Here is a 21,208-nt window from a genome sequence, read left to right on the forward strand (position 1 = left end):
AAGAATTGTTATGTTACTTGGCTGATAGATGCAGACATTTTTCATCTTTTAATCAACAATCCTCTTCAAAATGTGATTCATAGGCCTGTTATTAAGCATGTTTGTAAAGATAGGATCAAGGCTCTAAGTTTACAGATACTTTTCAGTGAGAATAATGTGCTAGTGTATGTGTGGGAGCTAATAATTATTTTGGACTAGATTTCATGCTAAAATGCTTTTAAAGAGTAGTATAGGAACTGAATGTAGAGCAAAAGTATTCAGTAGTTTTGGTATGTCTTGCATATTTCTCAGTATTAGGGAGCTGAAGCAATTGTTGATTTGTTCTGTTTTGAGAAAATTTACTCTTAAGAGTGGGTGGCAGCTGGAAAATTAATCTTTAGAAAGGTAACTAATATACCTTAGATACTTTTGTATTGATTAGTGTTTTTAGATTTTAATGAAGATAGTTCTCTCCTGTTATAACAACTGGTAGATGCAGGTAATGACCATGGGTTTTACTGTTTTTTCTTTGACTCAAATTTAGTGGAGCAAGAGAGTGCTACTTCAATACAGATTGCTTAAAACACTTTGCCTACGGTTTGGAGTGTACTTAAAGTGGAGAATATGTCCATATGTGGTTCTAATGATGCTTTTTATTAGTAACTGGTATATTGGTGCACACTGTGTGTCAACAGAGAATTGCATTGTTTTGGAAGTATTTGCAGTTGCTCTTCAGAACCAGATTCGAAGATGAAGTTACACTGATAAATTGGAGTCGTGCTCTACAAATGCTTGCAGAGATCTAAATGTGTAAGGAAAGTGTAAAACTTGAGTCTAAAAGGATTATCTGAACATGCAGGAATGCTGCAAGAGGGTTTGGCTCACTTAATTTTCATTATAAACCACCAATGTGAGAATGTAGGAAAGATGGGCATCCCTCCATATATCTGTAGAAGGAACCAATTTCCATTATCTAGCCTGAATGCTATATTTTACTATATAAATAAATATATGCATTTATATGCGTGTGTGTGTTTATAAATCGGTGAAACTGTAGAGAATCCAGAGGAGGTCAGATGAATTAAGAACACTGAAAAGTTAGGAAATGCTGGAAAAAAAATATATTACTAAGAAAGAAAAAAGTAGTTTTTCTATTGTGAGTTGAAGTTTTTTATGGCGTGTGGATATTCTGTCTCCACTGAGAAGCACAAGGGGAATTTCTTTTTTAATCTGCGCCACAACATCAGACTTTAAGGATATTAATCTAAGAAAATATGGAACTGTAGAGATGTACAGTAACCACTGAAGGCAGAGGCAGACATCTTGGAAGAGCAGAGAGGATGACTGTAGTGGGATGGTTGAGTAACAGTCACTCACTGGTGCCAAAAGTGGGAGGACTTGTCCACTTCCCTTTTTTCTCTTGTTGTTCTTACCTTTGCATGTCATAATTTCCTTTTCTTGTTGCGGCTTTTGCAAATTTTGGTCTTTTCTGAGCCATTTTTTATCTTGTAGGATAAGAAAAAAACTATGCTGTGTTGTGTCACCTCATGTGTCATCCCCATTATCCCACCCACCACCACTGAGGTCAGGGGTTGTATTTTTTTTTCTACTATGAGAAGTTAGTATGGTTCAGAGAAGTACACTGGGGCTGACATAACATAAGCAATGGAAGTGTGTGTAAATGTTTGCAGGTAGAGACAGAAATGGGACCACCCTGTTTTCTCATGAGTTGTCATGAAAACATCCTGTGAGTTATATATCTTAATAATTTGTGTTGATCTAAAATAACTTCTGCAATGTGTTAAACTTGCTTGAAGATCTAGGTGAGTTAAGCTATGGTTTGTATTCAGCTTGAATGATAGAAATGTTAGGGTAATGCAGTAATGGGGTAACTTGTAGCAGTAGCCATAGATGCCAATTTCATTTGCTCCAAGTCTGGTCAGCTGGGAGTTTAATAGCCTTTCTTCATGTACAGAAGGAAAGGAAAAGACATAAAACTGAACAAAACTAATTGTCACTGATGGTGGTTCCACAACTGAGTGTCTTCAGAAGATAATTCCTCAGAGGAATCCAGGCTCCAACAACCTTATATGTAGTCAAGAGTCTGCAGGAACTGACTGGAATTTATATGCTGTCCAGAGGTTCTGGCCAACATGACTTATTTTATAGGTCGGTGATCCTAAATGTGTGTATAAGTAATTTATTCTGCTCTGATGATCTGGCAGTTCAGGTTATTTTCTTGCATTGAGCTTTAGAGAATCAGCTTGTCTTGTCTTGAAAGTGTAACATGAGTCCTTGCAGGATGAACTGAACAGCCTAAAATTTCCATTTTTTTCCAAGGAGAAATATATCTGATTAGATGTGCAGATAAGAGCAAGAATGATGGTGATGGTATGTTCATTTTCTAAACTGCTCAAGCTTGTTCATATGCTGTCAAGGTACACTGAATGCTTGTGTAAATCTGGTTGTAACTGTTTCTGGATTAATGATATATAAATGTATTAGAAATGAGAATGTTATATTTACAATCTGTGGCTGGAGCTGTTGAGGCAATATTTAGCAGTATTTTAATGTTAGTGTTTAAAATGTGATGGGGCACTTGGCAAGTTTAGACAAAAGCAATGTTCAAGTCTGTCTTGAGAAATCAGTTCTCGAAAGGTAACATAGCTACACTTGTCATTTCCACAATATTTGTAACTGAAGGAGTTTGAATAATCATTATGAATATTAAATCAAGTGGTAATGTGGCACCTTCCCATATGCAGGAATTAAGATAAAGAAAAAAGAAAAAGGAAAGTCATGTGACCTACATGGTTTGAGTTGTGCTTCCCTTATTTTTAACTTGTTTTGCTATTTCATTTACCAATGTTTTATTTGTTGAGTTTTGTTAGGCACTACTGTTTTTCAGAGAATTTTTCATTGAAAGCAGTTGTTCAACTGAACTAATTTTTACTGTTTTTTTGCAGAAGGTGTCTTAGTTTTCACAGGTCTCAAACAGAAGTAGTAAGTTACTCAGTGTTGCCATATGAGAAAAATGTAGAGTCAAAAGATACCTGAGGCAGTAATGCTGAGTTCACAGGGTTACTGATGGAGATGTAAAGTAATTTCTAAGAATTCCAATAAGAAACAGTGGTTTTAAGTAGGAGAGAGAACATGATAGTCTCGTTTGAATTGGAAGAAACAGGCACGTTGCAGCTTGATGAAATGAAAATATAAACCTTTGGCTATAGAACAAGTTATTCAACATTATAATAAATCATCTTTCTGCATTTTTTTATCCTGCTTATTTAATATAAATTAGATTAAATCATAGTTCTTTTTAAACATGGAAAGCTCAGAATAGAATGAGTCTTCTCAGGTTTCTTTAACTCTTCCATAAATTGTTTCCCGAGTCCGTGCATGTAACGGTTAAGATGCTGTTTATATGCAGAGAAAGGATTCTCAGTGTGAATTCTTATTCTTAATTTAAGAATGTGTGGTCCAGATTTCCTTGTCCACTTTCTCAAGGGGACTTGGGTGAAGCCCTGGGGCAATCTGATTTAGTAAACTACATCTAGGGAAGGGGTTTGGTACAAATGGGTTTATTCAGAAGAGAAACAAACCTAAACTTAGAAAAAAGAGTGTTTACAACTTATTTTGTTTTAAACTGCGAACATGGATATTTTCTGTTAATTGGGAAAATACTGAAGTGTTTACTCAGTTTTGAAATACATGCTTGTTATATAATGTTCTTCAGATTAAATTCAGCAGATTAAATGTCCTTTAGTGAGTGGCTCAGAATGACATTTAACATCACTGTCTCGTTTGATCACTCCAGTATGTCATTTGGGGTATCCTTGTTTTTTGCACAAGCTTAATTTTTAGTTACCTAATGTATTGTTTTGAGGAAGAAATCAGTGTTTTAAAAATTACAATTTTACCCGTTTGCATTAATGTCAAGAATTAGTCTGAATATTATTTTTAGACTAATTGATTAGTTCGATAATGAAAAGTACTTATTTACATCCAGGAACTTTCTCATCCTATTTCCCATATTTAAATAAGGACATCACCTGTGGAAGAAGTGGGAAATTATTTTGAAAGTTACCATATGCCTGCATTAAGTTGTCTGCTTTTAAAATGTCTGTTGGAACGTGTAGAATCAGATCTGAATGTGTTAGAGTTTGCAGTTAACAGAACTGTTAATCTATAGAAGTAGATTTTAATTATAGATTTTACAGAAAACCTTTTTCTTTTGTTCTTACTTTGGTATTTCTGATTTCTTGAAGTTTTTATAAATGTCCTTTCCTGGCACAGTTAAGTCCTCCTAGTATTTAAATATTAGAGAACATTGTTTATATATGTTCTAGAAATGTTTTCAAAGAGCTTTGCTAGAATAAAACTGGTATGTATTTATGAAGTCATTGCAATTCTGTTAATTTTGTAACTGGATAAAATTAGAGCACAGTCTTCGCAATCATTGTGTCAAGGTGAATAGAAAAAATAGCCTCCATATTCCAAAATATCTATTCTCATCTGTAGCCAGTTGAAAAACTCTACTTGATACTTTTTACTGAACTTTTGGAAATAAGGGACTACCCTGACTTGCCAATTAATCAAAGAAGGAAGATGATCTGTTACAGAAATTTGAAGAAAAAAATACAACCAGGAAAAATATCTACTCTGCAGAGGTTAAATATTTCTAGTATTTTATGTTACATTTCATGCAACCCACTTTGGTTAAAAAGACACTTCTAGTTCAGTAAATAACGAAATAAAAATGGACCATGAAAAACTTTGTTGATGCTAAATTCAGTTTCTCCTTCATTTCAGATCTGCTGACAAATGTTACATTACTGTAACTGGAACATGTTTATTTCTTTAATTCTCCCCCCCCTTCAATAACCTGTATTTTCCCCCTCTAGTGAAACTTTCTCAATGTCCTTCTAGGAAGGAAAGATGGTGGCAGGCCTGTGTGCTTTCCCAGAACGTGCAAGGGGACTATTTAAAATGTACATGGGCATATAGATTGTGAGCTCTTTAGGGGTAAGCAGAGGAATGTTGATCTTAAACCTGTAAAATTTGTTTAGAAATAGTAAAAGGTTGCTGTAACTATTCCTAAGAAAAAAATTGAAGGAAGCAATCTTTTGTCTAGTGGCTGACTACTCAGTGGCGTAAAACCAATCATTTTTCGTATCATTAACCAATTTGATGTGAACTTGCTGACTTCTGATGTCTGAAATTTTTCACCAAATTCCTAAAGTTGTCAGTGTTAACTGCTGCTACACAGTGCATTGTTGCATGGGAAATGATCACATTGCTGGTTTCTCACCTATTCTTTGAAAATGTTTTAGCTGTTTAATATTCAGCCATTTGCATTTTGATTAAGATTGCTGACCAAATGAGGGAGCAGCTCTGTTCCAGTGATCAAATATTTGTATAGAACAGGAAGAAAATGAGACCCTACCACAGAAGAAACTGGTATTATTTGAAAATCATTATATGAATTGAAATCTAGGCAGCCGGAGAAAGGAATTTAACTTGAGTATTGGCAGTGTAGATAACTGTCTTTTCCATTAGTATTTTATTTTTTGTTTCAGCTTTTGGGTTGAGACACCAGCGTTTTTCCCACTCATTTCCAAAAGTACGATAAAATCAAAGTGTGTCAGCTTTGAATGTTTTGTCTTGTTGAGAAACTGGTCTCTTACAGGAGAGCAAAATTGCCCTATATCAATAATTGTTAAATCTTTTGCTCAAATCTAGGTATTGTTTTGCATGGCCTTAGGTGAAAGGGGAATTGATCATAAGGAAATCCACACTCTTAAGTAAAATTATCTTAAGGATAAACACTGTCCTTGGTCACAAGTGATTAGCCACAAGTGTTCCCTCGTGAGTGTCAGCCCACTGACATAACATGCTATCTCTTCAGTTTGAAAGGTACTAAAGTATGTTCTGTTGAACTCCTCTATGTGGACATAAGTTGCATGAATATTAATTCATGCAAGAATTGTTTTATATTTCCTTTTGTATTAAAAAGAGAAACAAGTTTGCTGTGTTGACTTCAATTTTAAATTTACCAGTCAACTTGATCTGATGTGTATTGGCTCTTTGGATCCACCAATATGTATTTAAATATTCTTTTATTATTCCTGTATTTTTTTTAACTGAAGGATGTAATGTGTTTAGCTCTTGGCACTATCTGCCTACTCATGTTGGATGATCAGTAGTTCAATTGCTTACTGAAAGGATACTGTCTCTCCCATTATATGTATTTTTTTAAATGGTACAACTATCAGTAACTTGCAGAATATAACCAGTTACTTGCTTTTTCTAGGTAGTATCTGTGGTATAAAAGATGAAAAAGCAGTAGCTAACAGGATGGATATCTGTCACAGTTGCTTGACCTATTTTGAAGTAACTGGGGTGTGGGACACACTTCCTGGCCTAGAAGATCTTATTCTTGTAAATATTTTCAGATTGATACTTATGAATAGAAATATTGTTCAAAATGAGAGATATAGGTAAACCATTGGAAATAATCAGGTACTGCATGTACATGAAGTATGTAAATCTGGCTTATGTTCAGTCTGCTCATCAAGTTTCCACAAATTACACAGTCTGAAACTATCTGAAATTAAACTGTTAACAAAAGCTATTCTCAGCCAGGTTCTTCATAATCTTACTGTGAATTGAGTAAGATTCTGGGAAAAGAATTCAAAGACTAATTCAGTATACTTTGTGGCACTTTTTTGTGGGGAAGGAAACCAGTTGTTCATAACTTTGTCTTAGCAGACTGCCTGGTGCAGAGTGAGGTCCTGCACAAGGAGTTAGGTCACAGGCACATGCTGAAAGCACGCACATTCTCTGGGGTACTTTGGGACAGATGCCTTTGATGCTTTATTATCCAGCTTGACTGCCTCATGTTTGCCATGGGTCAAGACTCATGATCTCTTACCATGGGGTGGCTAATCCACATCTACATGCCTAACGTGGAGTAGACAGCATACTTTATTTATAATCATAGCCTCGTAGTAGCTACTTTGTGTAGGTGATTGCTCGTTCTTTCTTGTGTATGAATCTTCAGTCCTGTTCTTCTTTTACTCTGCACATTTATACTTCTTTCACCTGGTAACTATGAATTGCATAAGGCAATGGATTGCTTGTTCTTTCCTGTAATGAAGGCTGAATGGTTGAAAGGCAGTAAAACTCTTGGTTGGGAGTTGCAAGTATATTATTTTTCTAAGCCTGAGTGTTGTACAGTATTGTACTGTATGTTTTGCAGTATGTAACTTGAACAGGGTTAGGCAGGCTTGCTTTGGTACAGGTGCAGTTGCAAATCTCAAAGTGTTGCTGAAATGTGTGTTGGCTAGACCTTTGTTATAATTTCTTGTAAAACCCTTGCTTTGATGGAAAAAGACCCAAACAGAAATGAATTATGTGAAAGTCACTTGGTGGTGAAAGCTTTAATTAAAATCTACACCCTGTTTAAAAACAACCTACAAGTGTTTTCTTGGAAAATCTAGTTTTGGCTCTGAAACCTCTGCTGAAATTTGATACATGATTTCATATGGATAGGTAAATGGTGTTCTCAAAAAAATTTTGTCACTCGCTTAAGTCTAAGGTTTCTGATCTTTAGGAATACCTGTTGGACTTGATACTTGTTTCCAACTTGAACTTACTTTGTAACTCACTTCTGTTTGTGCCTGCCTCTATTCTCTCTTTCCATAGATGTTGCATAGATTTGAAAATTGCTTTAAATAGGAAGGGAGCTCAGGTTTTGTGATTAACCCCAGCTTTTGAACCATGCTAGACCTTAACAGATCTGGCTATTTATGGGCTCTGGTGCCTGACCATTTCCCTTTTGCTTCTCATCGTTTTTCTTTGTATCTCTAAGAAATATCTGATTGAAGGTAGTATTTATATTCCCTCTCTCTGCCTCCAGCCTTCTGCTTTGCTGGTGGAATAAACCCACCTCCTTCAACCACTTCTTGTGCATCATGTGCTCTAAGCCCTGGGCAACCTGGTAGCCTTTCCCTTGGCTGTGCCCAGCCACATCCATGGGTAGGACTGTGCATTCGTTGCTGTCTAAGCTTCCCCCATATAAGTCTCCCAGCCAACTGCAAGCTAAAGATTCTTGTTGCTAATTGCTGCCTTCTTTGAAACAAGGAATGACATTTGTTATCTTACACCTGTATGCTGTGTGTCTCATGCTGTGAAAGTTTTAACAGATTTTAGAATCGCAGAATTCTATGATTTTAAGTGGTTGATATTTCCCAGGTGAGTTTCTTTTTCTGCTGTGAGGTATTCTGGGCCTTACTGAAGAAGGTCAATACATAAAATTACTTTCCTTTCTGTAGCATTGATGAGGGTAACTATTCAGTCTTCCTCCTCGATTCCCATAACAAGATGATCAATGAAACAGACATCACTCTTTCACCACGGTTTATCCTTTGTTTTCTTGATTATTTTGTTTGTTTCTATTTTTGCTCTAAGATGAAAGCTGTTCCTTTAGTGCTGTACCCTTTGGTTATACACCTGCCTGTGGTATGTTCATAGCATTTCCAGTAAGTAGCAATCTAGAGATATGTTGCTGTGGGGCCCTTAGGTTTCCAAACACATAGCTAGTATTTTCATAGGTGGGTGTGAGACGACTTGTGTTAAGCGTAGGATGTGAAAATAACTATATATTTGTTCCTCTCCTTTAATGAAGGGTGTTTGTGGGAATAGGATAAACAAGTAAGAACATTGTATATGCAGTGTGGGATGTAGTGTAGCAGTGTGGGATGAAGGATACCATCTTCTGCTGTCTGTACTATACTACTTATAGTATAGACAACACAAAAATTGCTGTTCTAATTTGGGTGTAGCTTTGCAAATATTTTTTTACCTATTTAGCATTGCTCATGAAAATACTTTCAAAAAACATTTCAGAGAGATCTAACTTTTCTGAAGTGTATATGGTGCAGGTGCTTTGAAGTATTAAGACACACCAGATTGTTGTGCATCTGTTCAATCAGCATTTTGGAGAGAAATTTCATGTTTTACTAAATTTAGTTTGTAGTAGCTGCAGTTTTGTAGTGACTCCCTTGTTTGTGGTTGCAAATTTACTTCCACTGAAGGCTGGGGTTGCCTCTGTACTTCTCTTCTTGCTGACGTTCTGTCCCAGCTGGTCACTGGCTCCTCCTAATCTGCTTGCATTCTCTCCCTCTGTGCCCCCCCCAGGTTCATTCATATGCTTTTCACATAAACACTCATCAGTTCTGTGGGGGATGATTTTCTGAGGGTTACAGAGTCAGCACGTTTTCTTTTACACACTGCAACAGATAATGATTTCAAAGTGGCATTTCAGAAAACATTTCTCCCAGCACAAAATATCATTTACACGGGACACTTATTCGGGGTGGGGTTTTTAAAATGTTTTTAGATAGTGGATTTTCAAGTGCCACCTCTTTTTTTGGTATATTTTCATACTGTTGGCAAATGTTGCATTTAAGAATAGAAGTTCTCACTTTGTAATATGCACTTGCACCTCTCATGCCAAAATGTATGACGTGACATTTGGTGATGTGTATACCTTTGTATTTAATGTATGTTCCTGCCAGATAGCCTTGCACAAAACTGCTTGTGTTATTATTTAGGAGGGAAGACCTGAAGGTGAAGAAGCTGCAGGGCTTGGTTTTAATGATCCAGTTCAGTTCTTGCTGAGTAATATCCTGGCATTGTCTTAACAGCCCCAAATCATCATCCAATAATAGATAACCGTGACTTAAAAATGAGGTCATGAATACCTGTACTCATCACAATTTTACTTGTAGATAAAAGAATGTTAATCTCTCCATCTCATTACATTTATGAATGTGGAAATAAGTTCCTGCTTGCTTCCTTTAATATTTAAACATGTAAATAGCAGCTTTTTCAGTTCTGACCATACTAGTTCTGAGTATGTGGTAGCTGTGCTTACCTGCTGCTCTGGCTGAAGGAAGGTCCTGTCTTTTAGGAGTCCTTCAAGGTGAATGATTGCTTATAGCAAGATGAAAAACTGTCTTCAAAGGTGCAATGTTTGCCTTCAGATTAAAAGGGTGTTTCCAGTATGCCTTGGTAGTCCTTAGACAGGCAGGCAGAGGATATTCGGAAGTCTTGATTGTTACTGAGCTAAAGCCTTTGGCAGGGCTGTCAGTTTGAGTGAAAATTACTGGATTATTTTTGGAGTGGTAACAGTGGAAAAATTTCATCACTACTATGTTGCATTAAGTTAAGCTTCATATTAAATAATAGCAAGCTGTATTATCATATAGTTGTTTCTGTTGTATTTGTCAACATAGTGTCGTGATCTTAAGTCATCCTTTCCTTCATCAGCCTTTGGAAATAAGTTACTGGATGATGATACATTATTCTATTGGACGTACTGAAAGTATAGTTCCCCATATTTACATAGGTGAGACAGTAGTCCAGGCTGAACAGAAATTGGAAAGCTTTGTTTTAGCTAACCAAACTCAGGTCTTGTGCTCCTAACCATCTTGTTCATTAACAATCCAACTTTGTTTGAACTTAATTAATCTGTCCAGTTCTGGCATTGCTGCTAGAAGCTCCTTTTTCCACTCAGCAATTCCTCTGCCCTTTTGAAGGTGTTGATTGCATTGTATCAAGACTAAGCAGTATTTGCATCTCTTATTACTCACTTTGAACCAGTGTCTGAAAGGGTTTACTGATCCATTAAGAGGCCAGAAATCTGAGATTACAGTTAATTTGAGTCATAATCTTCCAGTAAAACTTAATTAAATGATACCATGTAATAATTATTTTGCTATTTAATACTTTAGATGTTTGAAAGCTGAGAGTTGTTAGTCAGAGGTAGTGTAAATCATTATGGTGCTTCTGTTCCAGGGCCTTCTCAGGCAGCTGCAAAAGCAGTTGACTCTTGGCAGTGATTAGAGTGAACTTTGTATTATAAAGTTCTGATAGACCAAAGCCATGGTGCTCTTCAATATTTATTTTACTGGAAAACCCCTCAGTTTTCATTAAAAATATTACTACATAAAATGAACGTATTGATTTTTTGAGGGAACATTATTGATTTTCCTTCACAGAACTGATTATAACAGAAATTTCTCTATTGCAGATTTAATCCAGTGCACGAATGAGATGAATGTGAACATCCCACAACTGGCAGACAGTTTATTTGAAAGAACTGCAAACAGTAGCTGGGTAGTGGTCTTCAAATCTCTTATCACAACCCATCATCTAATGGTGTACGGAAATGAGGTAATACAAAAATGATGTGTCTGAGAACAGTTGCATCTCCTCATTCCTGTAAATGTCAGCTAAATGCCTCCACTAACTCTTTTTGTAAGACAATCTTTGGGTTTGCCTTTTTGGGTCCAAGTCTGCATGAACACAGATCTAATTTTCTGTTTGTCTCCATTGTTTCTAATTCAAAGTGTGCAGTTCTAGGGTAAAAAGTAACTGTCCCAAATGCTGAGGGTACTTTTTTCTATGTTCATATTCTAATGATGAAAGAAAAAAACCCAAGATAAACTAACTCACATGGGATTCTAAAAGCTAAAAATGGAAACATTTTTACCTTTGTTTTTACCTAACCCTCTAGTCTTTTCTCCTAGATAACTTGATTCTAGAATAATTTCTACCATCACCCCCTAATCTTTTACAATGCAAACAAATGTGTGCCTATGAGTTGGCTTTGAGGGTCACCTTAGGACAAGGTGAAATAACACCAAACTGTTAACAGTTGAACAATTTAACAAACATAACCCCAAGTTACACAAAAAGGAATAAACTTGTTTTGTCTCACAATTTGAATTCCTGTGGGGCCTTATTGCTTGAAATACCAAGCCAAGCATAGCAGTAGCTTGAATGTTTTGCCTTTAAAAAAAGCGGAAAAAAAAATTTCAAAGGCTTTCTTAGAAAATGTTTATAAGGATTCCTTTTTACTGCAGACAGTCAGAATAAGGAAAGCTATATGAACTTTGGAATTGAGATAGCTTTAGCAAATTAGCAAAATTTTCATTTCAGGTTGCATTCAGAGAACTGCTTCCTCTGCCTGACTTGTCTGGGTTGGAGGGGGAGATTAAGTTTTTAAACATATACTGGTTTCACTTGCAAGTTATTACTGGTCTGGATGAAAATCTAAGCTGTGAAGCTAACTAAGCCACAAGAGGGCAAACTTCTGTTGATGACTTGAAGCTTAAACTTTTTCATTGGGATAATTGACGCTTTTTCAAAACAGTCTATACACTTTCCACTTTGAGTCATATGAATTTTAAACTGATACCAAAATAGTTCATAATAATTAAAGGTATTTTGTGGGACCATTGTCTGAAATACTTTCCATTAAGAATAGAATTTCCAAACAAATTTTGCTTGCCAAATATATTACAGAAGTAGTAAGGGTAAGATTTCTGCTCAAAATGAAAGTTATCACAGTTGGAAATAGTACTTGAACAATGAGAGTGCAAATTGATTATAGCACCATTTAGATTGCAAAGGATATTTAAGATCAAGTCCAACTGCTAACCCAGCACTGCCAAGCCCACCACTAACCCATATCCCCAAATTCCACATCTGTGTCTTTTAAATACCGCCAGGGATGGTGCCTCCAGCTTTGGCTTAATTCCTTTATACTCGGTACTGAGTGCCTTTACTCTTCTCCACTTTCTTCTAACTAACTTATGCATGCTAATGAAAGTAATGAAGTGGTACATGTTACACTAATCAACACTGTTTTTTTCTTTTGTCAAAATGTTTCTTGCAACTAAATGTCTTCTTTTTGTAGCAGCTCTGTACAAAATTTTTTCCTATTAAATTGTGTCGATGTGAAATGTGTCTTTACAAGATGAAAATAGTATCGTTCACCTTGTGAAACATAATTTGTAATTATATATAATTAGAAGTATTGTGATAGAGTGTTAATGCTTTATATGGGTTGTTATGCTTGATATTTGATTTACAAGCAAAATAACATATACATCACCTTATTTTCATATTTCAGCTAAGTACCATTACAATTGTATGCTGAGCGAAGATGACTTGGCTAATTGGTAAAATTAAATCAGTTGCTAAAAAATTGAAGTCAGTGAATCAACTACGAGCATGTAAAATGAGAATGAATTTCTGGAAAAATCCCTTCAAATACAGAGTTCCTTGTTCTGGCTTAAAGTAAACTCTGACTAACAAGACCTTGGTACAAAATGTTACTTGGATTTAGTCACAGATTTATGCATTAAAAAATAATTGGCTTACTTCAATAGTTTAGCTGGTTTTTTTAATAGTTTCCAGATTTGAAGTCAGTCTTAAGGCAGAAAGGCTGAATTTTATAACCTGGATAAAAAGTTTCTAGTACTGTTACCTCAGTTCCTTCTCCTTGGTAACACAGTAAAAGTATTCAATTTTTTCTTTCATCTAGCGTTTTATCCAGTATCTGGCGTCCAGAAACACATTGTTTAATTTGAGCAATTTCCTAGACAAAAGTGGATTGCAAGGTAAGGTGTCTTTTTTTCATTAAAAGTTGGTAATGTGCTGAGGAACAGGGAAGAGAGCTTGGTTACTCTAATGAACACTGTGATTTAGGAAGTAACTTTTGTGCCCATTTTACCCCAGACTGCATTTTTTAAATAAAATGCTGTCATGGTGTGGCAGGAGCAGTCTGCTGGAGGAACATGTTGCATCTTTTCTAACAGGCTTACATAAAAGCTTCTGACTTCCTTAGCAATACAGATCTCAGTATTCCTCTTATTTCTATAGAAATAGGCCTCTCCAAATGAGGCAATTTTGATTATTAACTTAATTCTTAAAAAAAAATGTATCACATGTCAGTGAGACAAGAACTGTATCTAAAAAATATAAAAATGTCTTTTTTGGGAAATTGATCAGAGACCATTCCATTTATCTTTGAGACTAATTTAGTGGGCAAATAAGTGTTTCTCTGGTTCAGATTTTTCAACTGAAATAATCCTCCAAACTGTTTTGCTGCAGTTCAGTGCAGTTCTGACCATACATGTAGCTGTCATTGTTTTTTCTCCTAAGGTGGTTCCTTACTTTGCCTACTGCTTCTTATATTCTTCTGATCTTTGCCACAAGTGTACTAGAACAGGCAGCCAAAGTGGTTGCCTGAGACCAGAAATCCTCTTAGTTATAACCAAGGCTCTACCAAATTGTCATTTTATTGAGTTTTAACTCCTATGTTCTCAGCAGAGACTATAAACAGAACTTTTTCTGAGTCTATACCCCTAGATTGACAGTTATCAAAATATTTCCTATCACTGCTGTCTTAACAGAGAAAAATTTCTGTCATATTGTAGTGTTTCCATCAAAGCCTTTTTTTTCTATTCAGTTGCAAATGAGACAATGTTGCAGAGATGATGTGAATGCCTTTGTGAATGCATCATTTATTTTTTTTTATAGTAATTTCTATTGTAGTATAAGAGAACTTGCATAAAAATTACTCTTTTTTTGCTTGTGGAAGTAATTTCCTTAGGAAGTGAAGTGTAAACTTTTACATAGTTGAGGTTGTCTAGATATTTGTGGTATTGTCGGTTTGATTTGCCTGGTGAATACAATGACGTATGCAGCTATTTTCAGATTATATTTTTGCACAATTTTGCATAGTTGATGGGACTGTTTTCTGTTAATATTTTGCACTTTATTTTGAGTAACATTCTTGTTATTTGATTAGGTAGGTAATAAACTTCTGAAACTTGTTTTTTAGGTTATGACATGTCAACGTTTATCAGGCGGTATAGCAGGTATTTGAATGAAAAGGCAGTTTCCTATAGACAGGTGGCTTTTGACTTCACTAAAGTAAAAAGAGGGTAAGGACTGCATTTTGTTCTGCTGATCTTGGGCTTTTCTCATATGTCCTGTAATTCAAGTGAAAAAATATTGATGTCAGTTCAGGCTTAATACAGACAATAATGACTCCTTTTCTCTTTTGATTATCTCCCATGACAAACAAAGGCTCAACTGCTCAATATTGTATATTGCAAAACATATTTTACTGCAGTTATAATTGTTTATCTTTGAACATTAACAGTTTGATGTAAAGGAATGAAAGATGGTATGAATGGAAATCTATATAAAAAAAGTAGAAGTTTGAACAAGACTTTCACAATACATTATATACTTTGCCTTTTACATAATATAGAGGGCTGTGCAATTTTTGTGCTAGTAGCTCTGGAAGGTTTAAATGACAGATGAAACACCTTGCAGTCAGTCCTTCATGGTTTCTCTGTTCTTGTCACGAAATATTTGTGTGAAGTTTATTACCTTTGTGAAAGTAGTGTAAATTTGTACTTTTAATAATACGTTGCAGCAGGTGCTATCCTGAGTTGATCTACAGGAATTCAGATTTTCCCTGGAAAGTGTGTCATTTAAGAGAAATTACTTGCTTTGAGGCTAGGTAGTTGTTTACATGTAAAATAACAGTGCAGAGGACCAGTAGTTTGGTAAATTACATGTTATGGTGAACGATGGAATTAATCTGGAGGTCTTCTTTGGGAAGGCTGGAGAGAAGGTACCAATCACAGCTGAGTCTTTCTATCTTTGTCCTTTATCTTTTTATATGGTGGTTTTTAAGGTTTGAAAGCATAATACTAGTTTTACATTTGTGTGTTCTATATCATCCTTACATAGGGGAATTTATATTGAAACGAAAAGCTTAATGCTTAATCCACAGAAATCTGAATTTAATAGTATTGAATGAAATAACTGTAGTAATAGGCTGTCTAATGGTATTTTGCATTAATGTTGTAAATGCATTTGGAATGGGCCTCAGAACACTGTCCGAATCCCTTCTGCCTCCTTGCTAAGACTGTAGAGTCCATTTCGGTTTGAAATGTGGTGGTAAAGTGAAAGGAAGGTGCTTGGACTCCTTTTGCTCTTTCTGCCTTTAGAGTTGCTTGGATTGCCAAGAATGAAAAACTGCGTTTTTCGCACCTAAGATTTGTGTGTGGTAAGGTGGCTGCAGCTGCTCTAGAGATACACAGTTGTTTTATCAGGTGTTTTACGTCTAATGAGGTGAATTATTTACCCTGCACCATGTACCTTGAGGTCCTTCTGTGAGCCAATAGGAATAACAGTTCTGATGGCAGCAATCTGCCTTTTCTACTCCTCGATTTTTCTCAGGGCCCTCACACCCATGCTCTACTTCATTAAATTTCTTGCATTTGCTGTTTGCTCTTAGGAGTAAATACACAGCACAAGTAGAGAGCTGGAAGCAGCATGCTCCCCACTGTGTTCCAACCTGGAGAACAGCCACAAACTTTTCCGTGAAGATGCACTATGAGATTTGCACTTGCAGGAAGCCTTTGGTTTGCTTTGTGCATGCTGATGAACTGCAAGGCTGTCTGATTTGTCTTACAGAAAGCAACTGTTTCATGTCACTGAGGGGATTTAGTCTCTTCCTCAGCCGTCACTTTTCTTGGATATTTTTGGTATTCATTTGATGGGCTTTTTCAAATATGCAGCCAATCTTAGTCAATTCAATCTGAACAGTTAATTAACAACCAAATATTGGTAGTCAGCCACTAAAAGGAAATTTCATGTAGTCTCTAGAATCTTTCTGAAAAAGCTTGAAAAACCCACAACTGCATTTTTAAATTATTTCCTACCTCTTTAAGTTGAAAAGAATCTAAACTGACACAAAATAATAATTGGGTGATTGAAAAAAGAATATATAAAAATTGCTTCAAAATAATCTTAAGAGCTTTTTTTTTTTTGTTACCTGATGCATTGTAACTCTCTTATATTTCTGAACACTTGTCAGTTTCATTTTCTCTGAGTAAAAATTCATCTTGGATTTATATTTTGGCTAAATAAGTTGTTGTCTTTCTGCACTGCAGTTATTATGGTTATATTGGCTAGACACCACCACAAGGATGGCTTTGTATGGCAAAGATCTAAATGGTTTCTCTGATGACCTGATATATTTTCTGTTGTTTCTTACTAACAATTGCCTTCAAAATTGATGTGAAGAATTATTCTTTTTTTCACAACAGGGCTGATGGAGTGATGAGAACAATGAGCACAGAAAAACTCTTAAAAACTGTACCAATTATACAAAATCAAATGGATGCACTTCTTGACTTTAATGTAAGTTTAGCAGCATGTACATTTCTAACATACCATCAACTTGTTGTACAAACATGTAAAAATATGTCAAGATTAAAGGTCTTGCACTTGGTTCTATGTTATCTGCACAGCTTAAAGAGCACAAGTTGTTTTGTTCATTGGTATAACCCCAAGAAATCAGAAAAAATAGATACAATGCTCACTGGGAAGAATGCTTTGTGCTAAATTACTGTGTTATTATTGTGCACCTTATGTAAGAATTGCTTGTTTATTGAAAAGCTGATTATTTCTGCCCTCTGTCTTTTAGTTATGTTAGTTAACATGAGGATTGGTTAACAAAAATGTCTGCCAAAATGATTTGATCTAACTCTGTGATGGGAGAAACTGTTGGTTTGTTGTGGTGCTACTTTCTGCTAATAGCCAGTGAGATGATTGGGAAGCCTGTCTTGAGACAGCATTCTGGAGTTTAACTAGAAGTTTTCCAGTAGGAGATGAATCCAGTTCAATTAACTTTTTCTCTGATCTTTTCAGGTTAATAGCAATGAACTTACAAATGGTGTAATTAATGCTGCCTTCATGCTTCTCTTCAAAGATGCCATTAGACTGTTCGCGGCATATAACGAAGGGATCATTAACCTCTTGGGTAAATACAACTGCTTTCTGCAATGCTCTGCTCCGGGGGGAGCTCAGTAGATGATTCACAAGAGCTGCTCTCTTGAGAAACTGAAACAGTCTTACTGTAAAACATCAACATTTTACTGTTATTTTCAACGTTTGTCTGTGCACTTGCATTTGACATTCCTTTGTACCTTGAGATAGGTCAAATCTGAAAGCAAAGACCATCCAAGATTTTACTTACTTAATTTTTTTTCTTGCACTGCTTTGTTGGGGATTTTTGTGTGCGTTGGTTTTGGGTTTGTTTTTTAAAATTTTATCTTACTGTACTGCGTGGCAAACCTGAATTATAATGTTGATGTTGGTTGGGGATTTTTTTAAGAAACAATTTGTATTTTGTAGTAAAGGAATCAGTTATGGTCAGTTACAAATCTGCAGTCAAAACTCAGGGATTGCTTAGCTATTGAGATGTCAATGGTGCTTTGTTTCCATGATTGGCTGTCTTATGTTCTTAGAGCATATCTTATATTTTAAGGAGAATTATGAATTCGGGGTTAAGGCCCTTTCACTTGCACATACTGGAGATGAAGGGGAGGCTAAATATAGGAAAAAATTAAGTTCAAAGTAATCTGTTAACTTGCTTGATTTTGTTGTATGCTGTGATTGGATGAAGCTACCTGGTTGCTGTCATTACCCAGTGCTTGCAAAATGAAAAGTAAAATCCAGAATAAATCAGTAAGGGACAATATGAAGTCAGTGTTCCAGTTTGAAGCCCCTGTCAGCTTCCTTTCCCTTTGTAAGAAGTAACATGCAATTGCTTTCACTTATGCTTTGAGTGAAGCTTAATTTAAAAAAAGAAAGAGGCCTTGAAAGGGCTTTTCAGAAGAGGGGTAGAACTCTCTTGCTTTCAGCACTAGTGTTTTTTAATCAGTTGTACTTCACTTCACCAGACCATAGTAAGAGGCATCCGTTTTTCAGACAAGATCAAAATCTTGCCTGATATCTGGCCACTGGAATAGAAGAGATATTTTACTGCCAGATTGTAAAACTGTCTTTGTTTGTTTCTTCTTCCCAAGAAGATTAATTTACATTTCTTTGAGTGACCTATTCTTAAACTTGATTGTCCTCTTCAAGGTGATTATGCTTTTGTGGTATCTAGTACTGGCAAGGTAAGGTGTAATTGCATGCATGGAACAATAGCTCACATTTGACAGAGCTTTTGTCATTTGGTTGAGTGACCTCTGCAGTTATCATAATAACAGATCCGCAGGTATTTTCTGTTTGTCTTGGTTTACATGCTTTTACTTTGTATATCCTTTGCAAATCTTGATTTCTTATTTAATGCAAATATTCTTACTGTTTCTAGAAAAATACTTTGATATGAAAAAGAACCAATGCAAAGAAGGCCTTGATATATATAAGAAGTTCCTCACTAGAATGACACGGATCTCAGAGTTCCTTAAAGTTGCAGAGGTAAACTTAAGTCATTCAACTTTGCCCTTTATTTGAAACAGCTTGTAAAGTGCTTGTTTTATCATAAAACAGATGCTTCTTCCTTCCTGCTTATTTGCTGTTCTCTCAGGGGTCATCTTGTTCATCTCTACCTACCCTGGTGACTAGTTCATTTGAGGGTGGTATTGAAAAACCTGACTGTGGAGTGCTTATTGGCTTATCTTTTACTTGAGGAGAGTGTATTCATGTACATTTTAAAATGTCCTTGATTGTGTAATCCCTGTGAGCTTTCTTTGAAGAATAGACTTGCTTTAAACAAACAAAGGAACTTCATGGTGATCTGCTTTCTCTGATTCTAGTTGTGTTCTAGTTTGAAACACGCAATTCTAAACCCAGACGTTTTAGATTAAATAACAGCTTCACAAATAAGCAACTGAGACAATCAGATGAATATGGGACTTCTTCAGGATTTCTTGCTGTAGATGTGCTTGTAGAGGGAGAAGCCGTTACTTTGCAAAATGTTTAGTTTGTGGGGCTTTAAAAAAAAAGTGTTTAGTCTGTACCTTGTTGTTTCTAGAGCACTGCTAAATTGATGTCCTAATATTATGGAATTCCTCACTTGAGGTGTGCTCCTCTTCTTGTTTTTACCTCCTTGATATTCATATATATATTCATATATATTCAACAAAAAATAAGCCTTCAAGCTTGGCTTGCTGTCTGTCCTGACAATGTCTCTGTCAGAGATATTATCTTCAACTGATAAGACCATAAATTGAAGTTGAGAATATTGATCTTTCTGTTGTAACAGTATATGTCCTGCTGCACACATCCTAATTTTCATCTGCATTTTAGAAAAATGTTTCTTTACAAAGCTTCGAAGGTGCTTTGTTTCATTAAATATATCCTGTGTATCAGCAGGTCTGAGTTTGCCATGTAAATTGTGAGATAGGCAAACTTCTCCATGTTCTAAAACACTAGGTTCTTAGGCTCTTATTTCTAAGGTTCTATCTGTTAAAATATCTGTGTAACACACATACTTCAATGTGTATACATTTAACAAGAATTTATTACAACCAGCTATTACAGAGTACAGATTCTGCACATTTAAAATGTATATTGAACGGGTTTGTGCTTTTTGCATTACTTCATGTTAATGTTGTTTGCTTTCTGAGCATCTCTGCTTTCAATAAAAGCAAACAGGTTCTAAAGCTCATTTGTTTTATTACAGCAAGTTGGAATTGACAGAGGAGACATACCAGATCTCTCACAGGTAGATAAACCTACTATGTGTTTGCCAGTGCATGTCTGTGTGTTTTTGGCATTGCATGATCAGAAAAACCTTTTGGTACCATTATGTACCATTATGGTACTCACTTAATCATTCTTGTATACGTTGTCACCAAATTACCTCTTAAGTTTGTGATTAAATCCAAGCTCTGTCAGAGCTAGGCTTTTATATTCTGTGATCCTGTTGTAAAATATTTATATAATTTCTGTCATTCTCTAATTGAATTTTAAGATAGCCTTATTTTCATCATGCTTGAAGACTGTTGATATCTGTGAGGTCACATAATGAAGCTCTGACATGATGTTACGAAGCTGTGGTTTTTTGCAGCATTGCTTTTGGCTATATGCCTATTCAAATTAATGTGAAGACTTGCAGAGCATGCACAGAGAAATTACTTTAGATACAATGTCCTTTTTAGTGTCTCCTAAAATACCGACTGCTTCTGATTGTCTACTTGCTGTTTCTTAGCTGTTAGTTTTAAAATTTCTTGACTAATTTCAGTCCTTGCTGATAAATCATTGAGATGGAATAATTAGTGAGGAGAATACATCCCTTTCTACTTGAAGTCATTAAATGCAGAATGCCAAGGGGGGTAGAAGTATTCTGAGCTGTTGTACCTGTTGTCCTACAGTTGCATTCTCTGAAAATATTTTAACTATTGGTTTCTTCAAATGTATTCCCCAATGTCTCTCTTTGCAGGCACCCAGTAGCCTTCTTGATGCTTTGGAACAACATTTAGCTTCTCTAGAGGGGAAGAAAATCAAAGATTCCACAGCTGCAAGCAGGTGCTTATATCCTTGTCCTTTTGGACAA

At 35.7% G+C, this 21,208-nt stretch overlaps 1 protein-coding gene across 11 annotated transcripts in view; it reads left to right on the forward strand.

The window, feature by feature from the left end:
• The window catches only part of PICALM (phosphatidylinositol binding clathrin assembly protein), a 66,500-nt gene that overhangs the window by 15,022 nt on the left and 30,270 nt on the right, over positions 1-21,208 (forward strand). For all 11 annotated transcript variants that reach the window (XM_014875732.2, XM_014875731.2, XM_014875733.2 and 8 more), the window contains exons 2-9: positions 11,078-11,220; positions 13,379-13,454; positions 14,681-14,783; positions 16,968-17,061; positions 17,572-17,683; positions 19,022-19,128; positions 20,336-20,377; positions 21,095-21,180. In XM_014875732.2, the coding sequence (XP_014731218.1) occupies positions 11,078-11,220; positions 13,379-13,454; positions 14,681-14,783; positions 16,968-17,061; positions 17,572-17,683; positions 19,022-19,128; positions 20,336-20,377; positions 21,095-21,180 (763 nt within the window). The remainder of the gene's footprint in view (positions 1-11,077; positions 11,221-13,378; positions 13,455-14,680; positions 14,784-16,967; positions 17,062-17,571; positions 17,684-19,021; positions 19,129-20,335; positions 20,378-21,094; positions 21,181-21,208) is intronic.

Source organism: Sturnus vulgaris, chromosome 2, assembly GCF_052056855.1.
Source record: "Sturnus vulgaris isolate bStuVul1 chromosome 2, bStuVul1.hap1, whole genome shotgun sequence".
Taxonomy (NCBI): Eukaryota; Metazoa; Chordata; class Aves; order Passeriformes; family Sturnidae; genus Sturnus; species Sturnus vulgaris.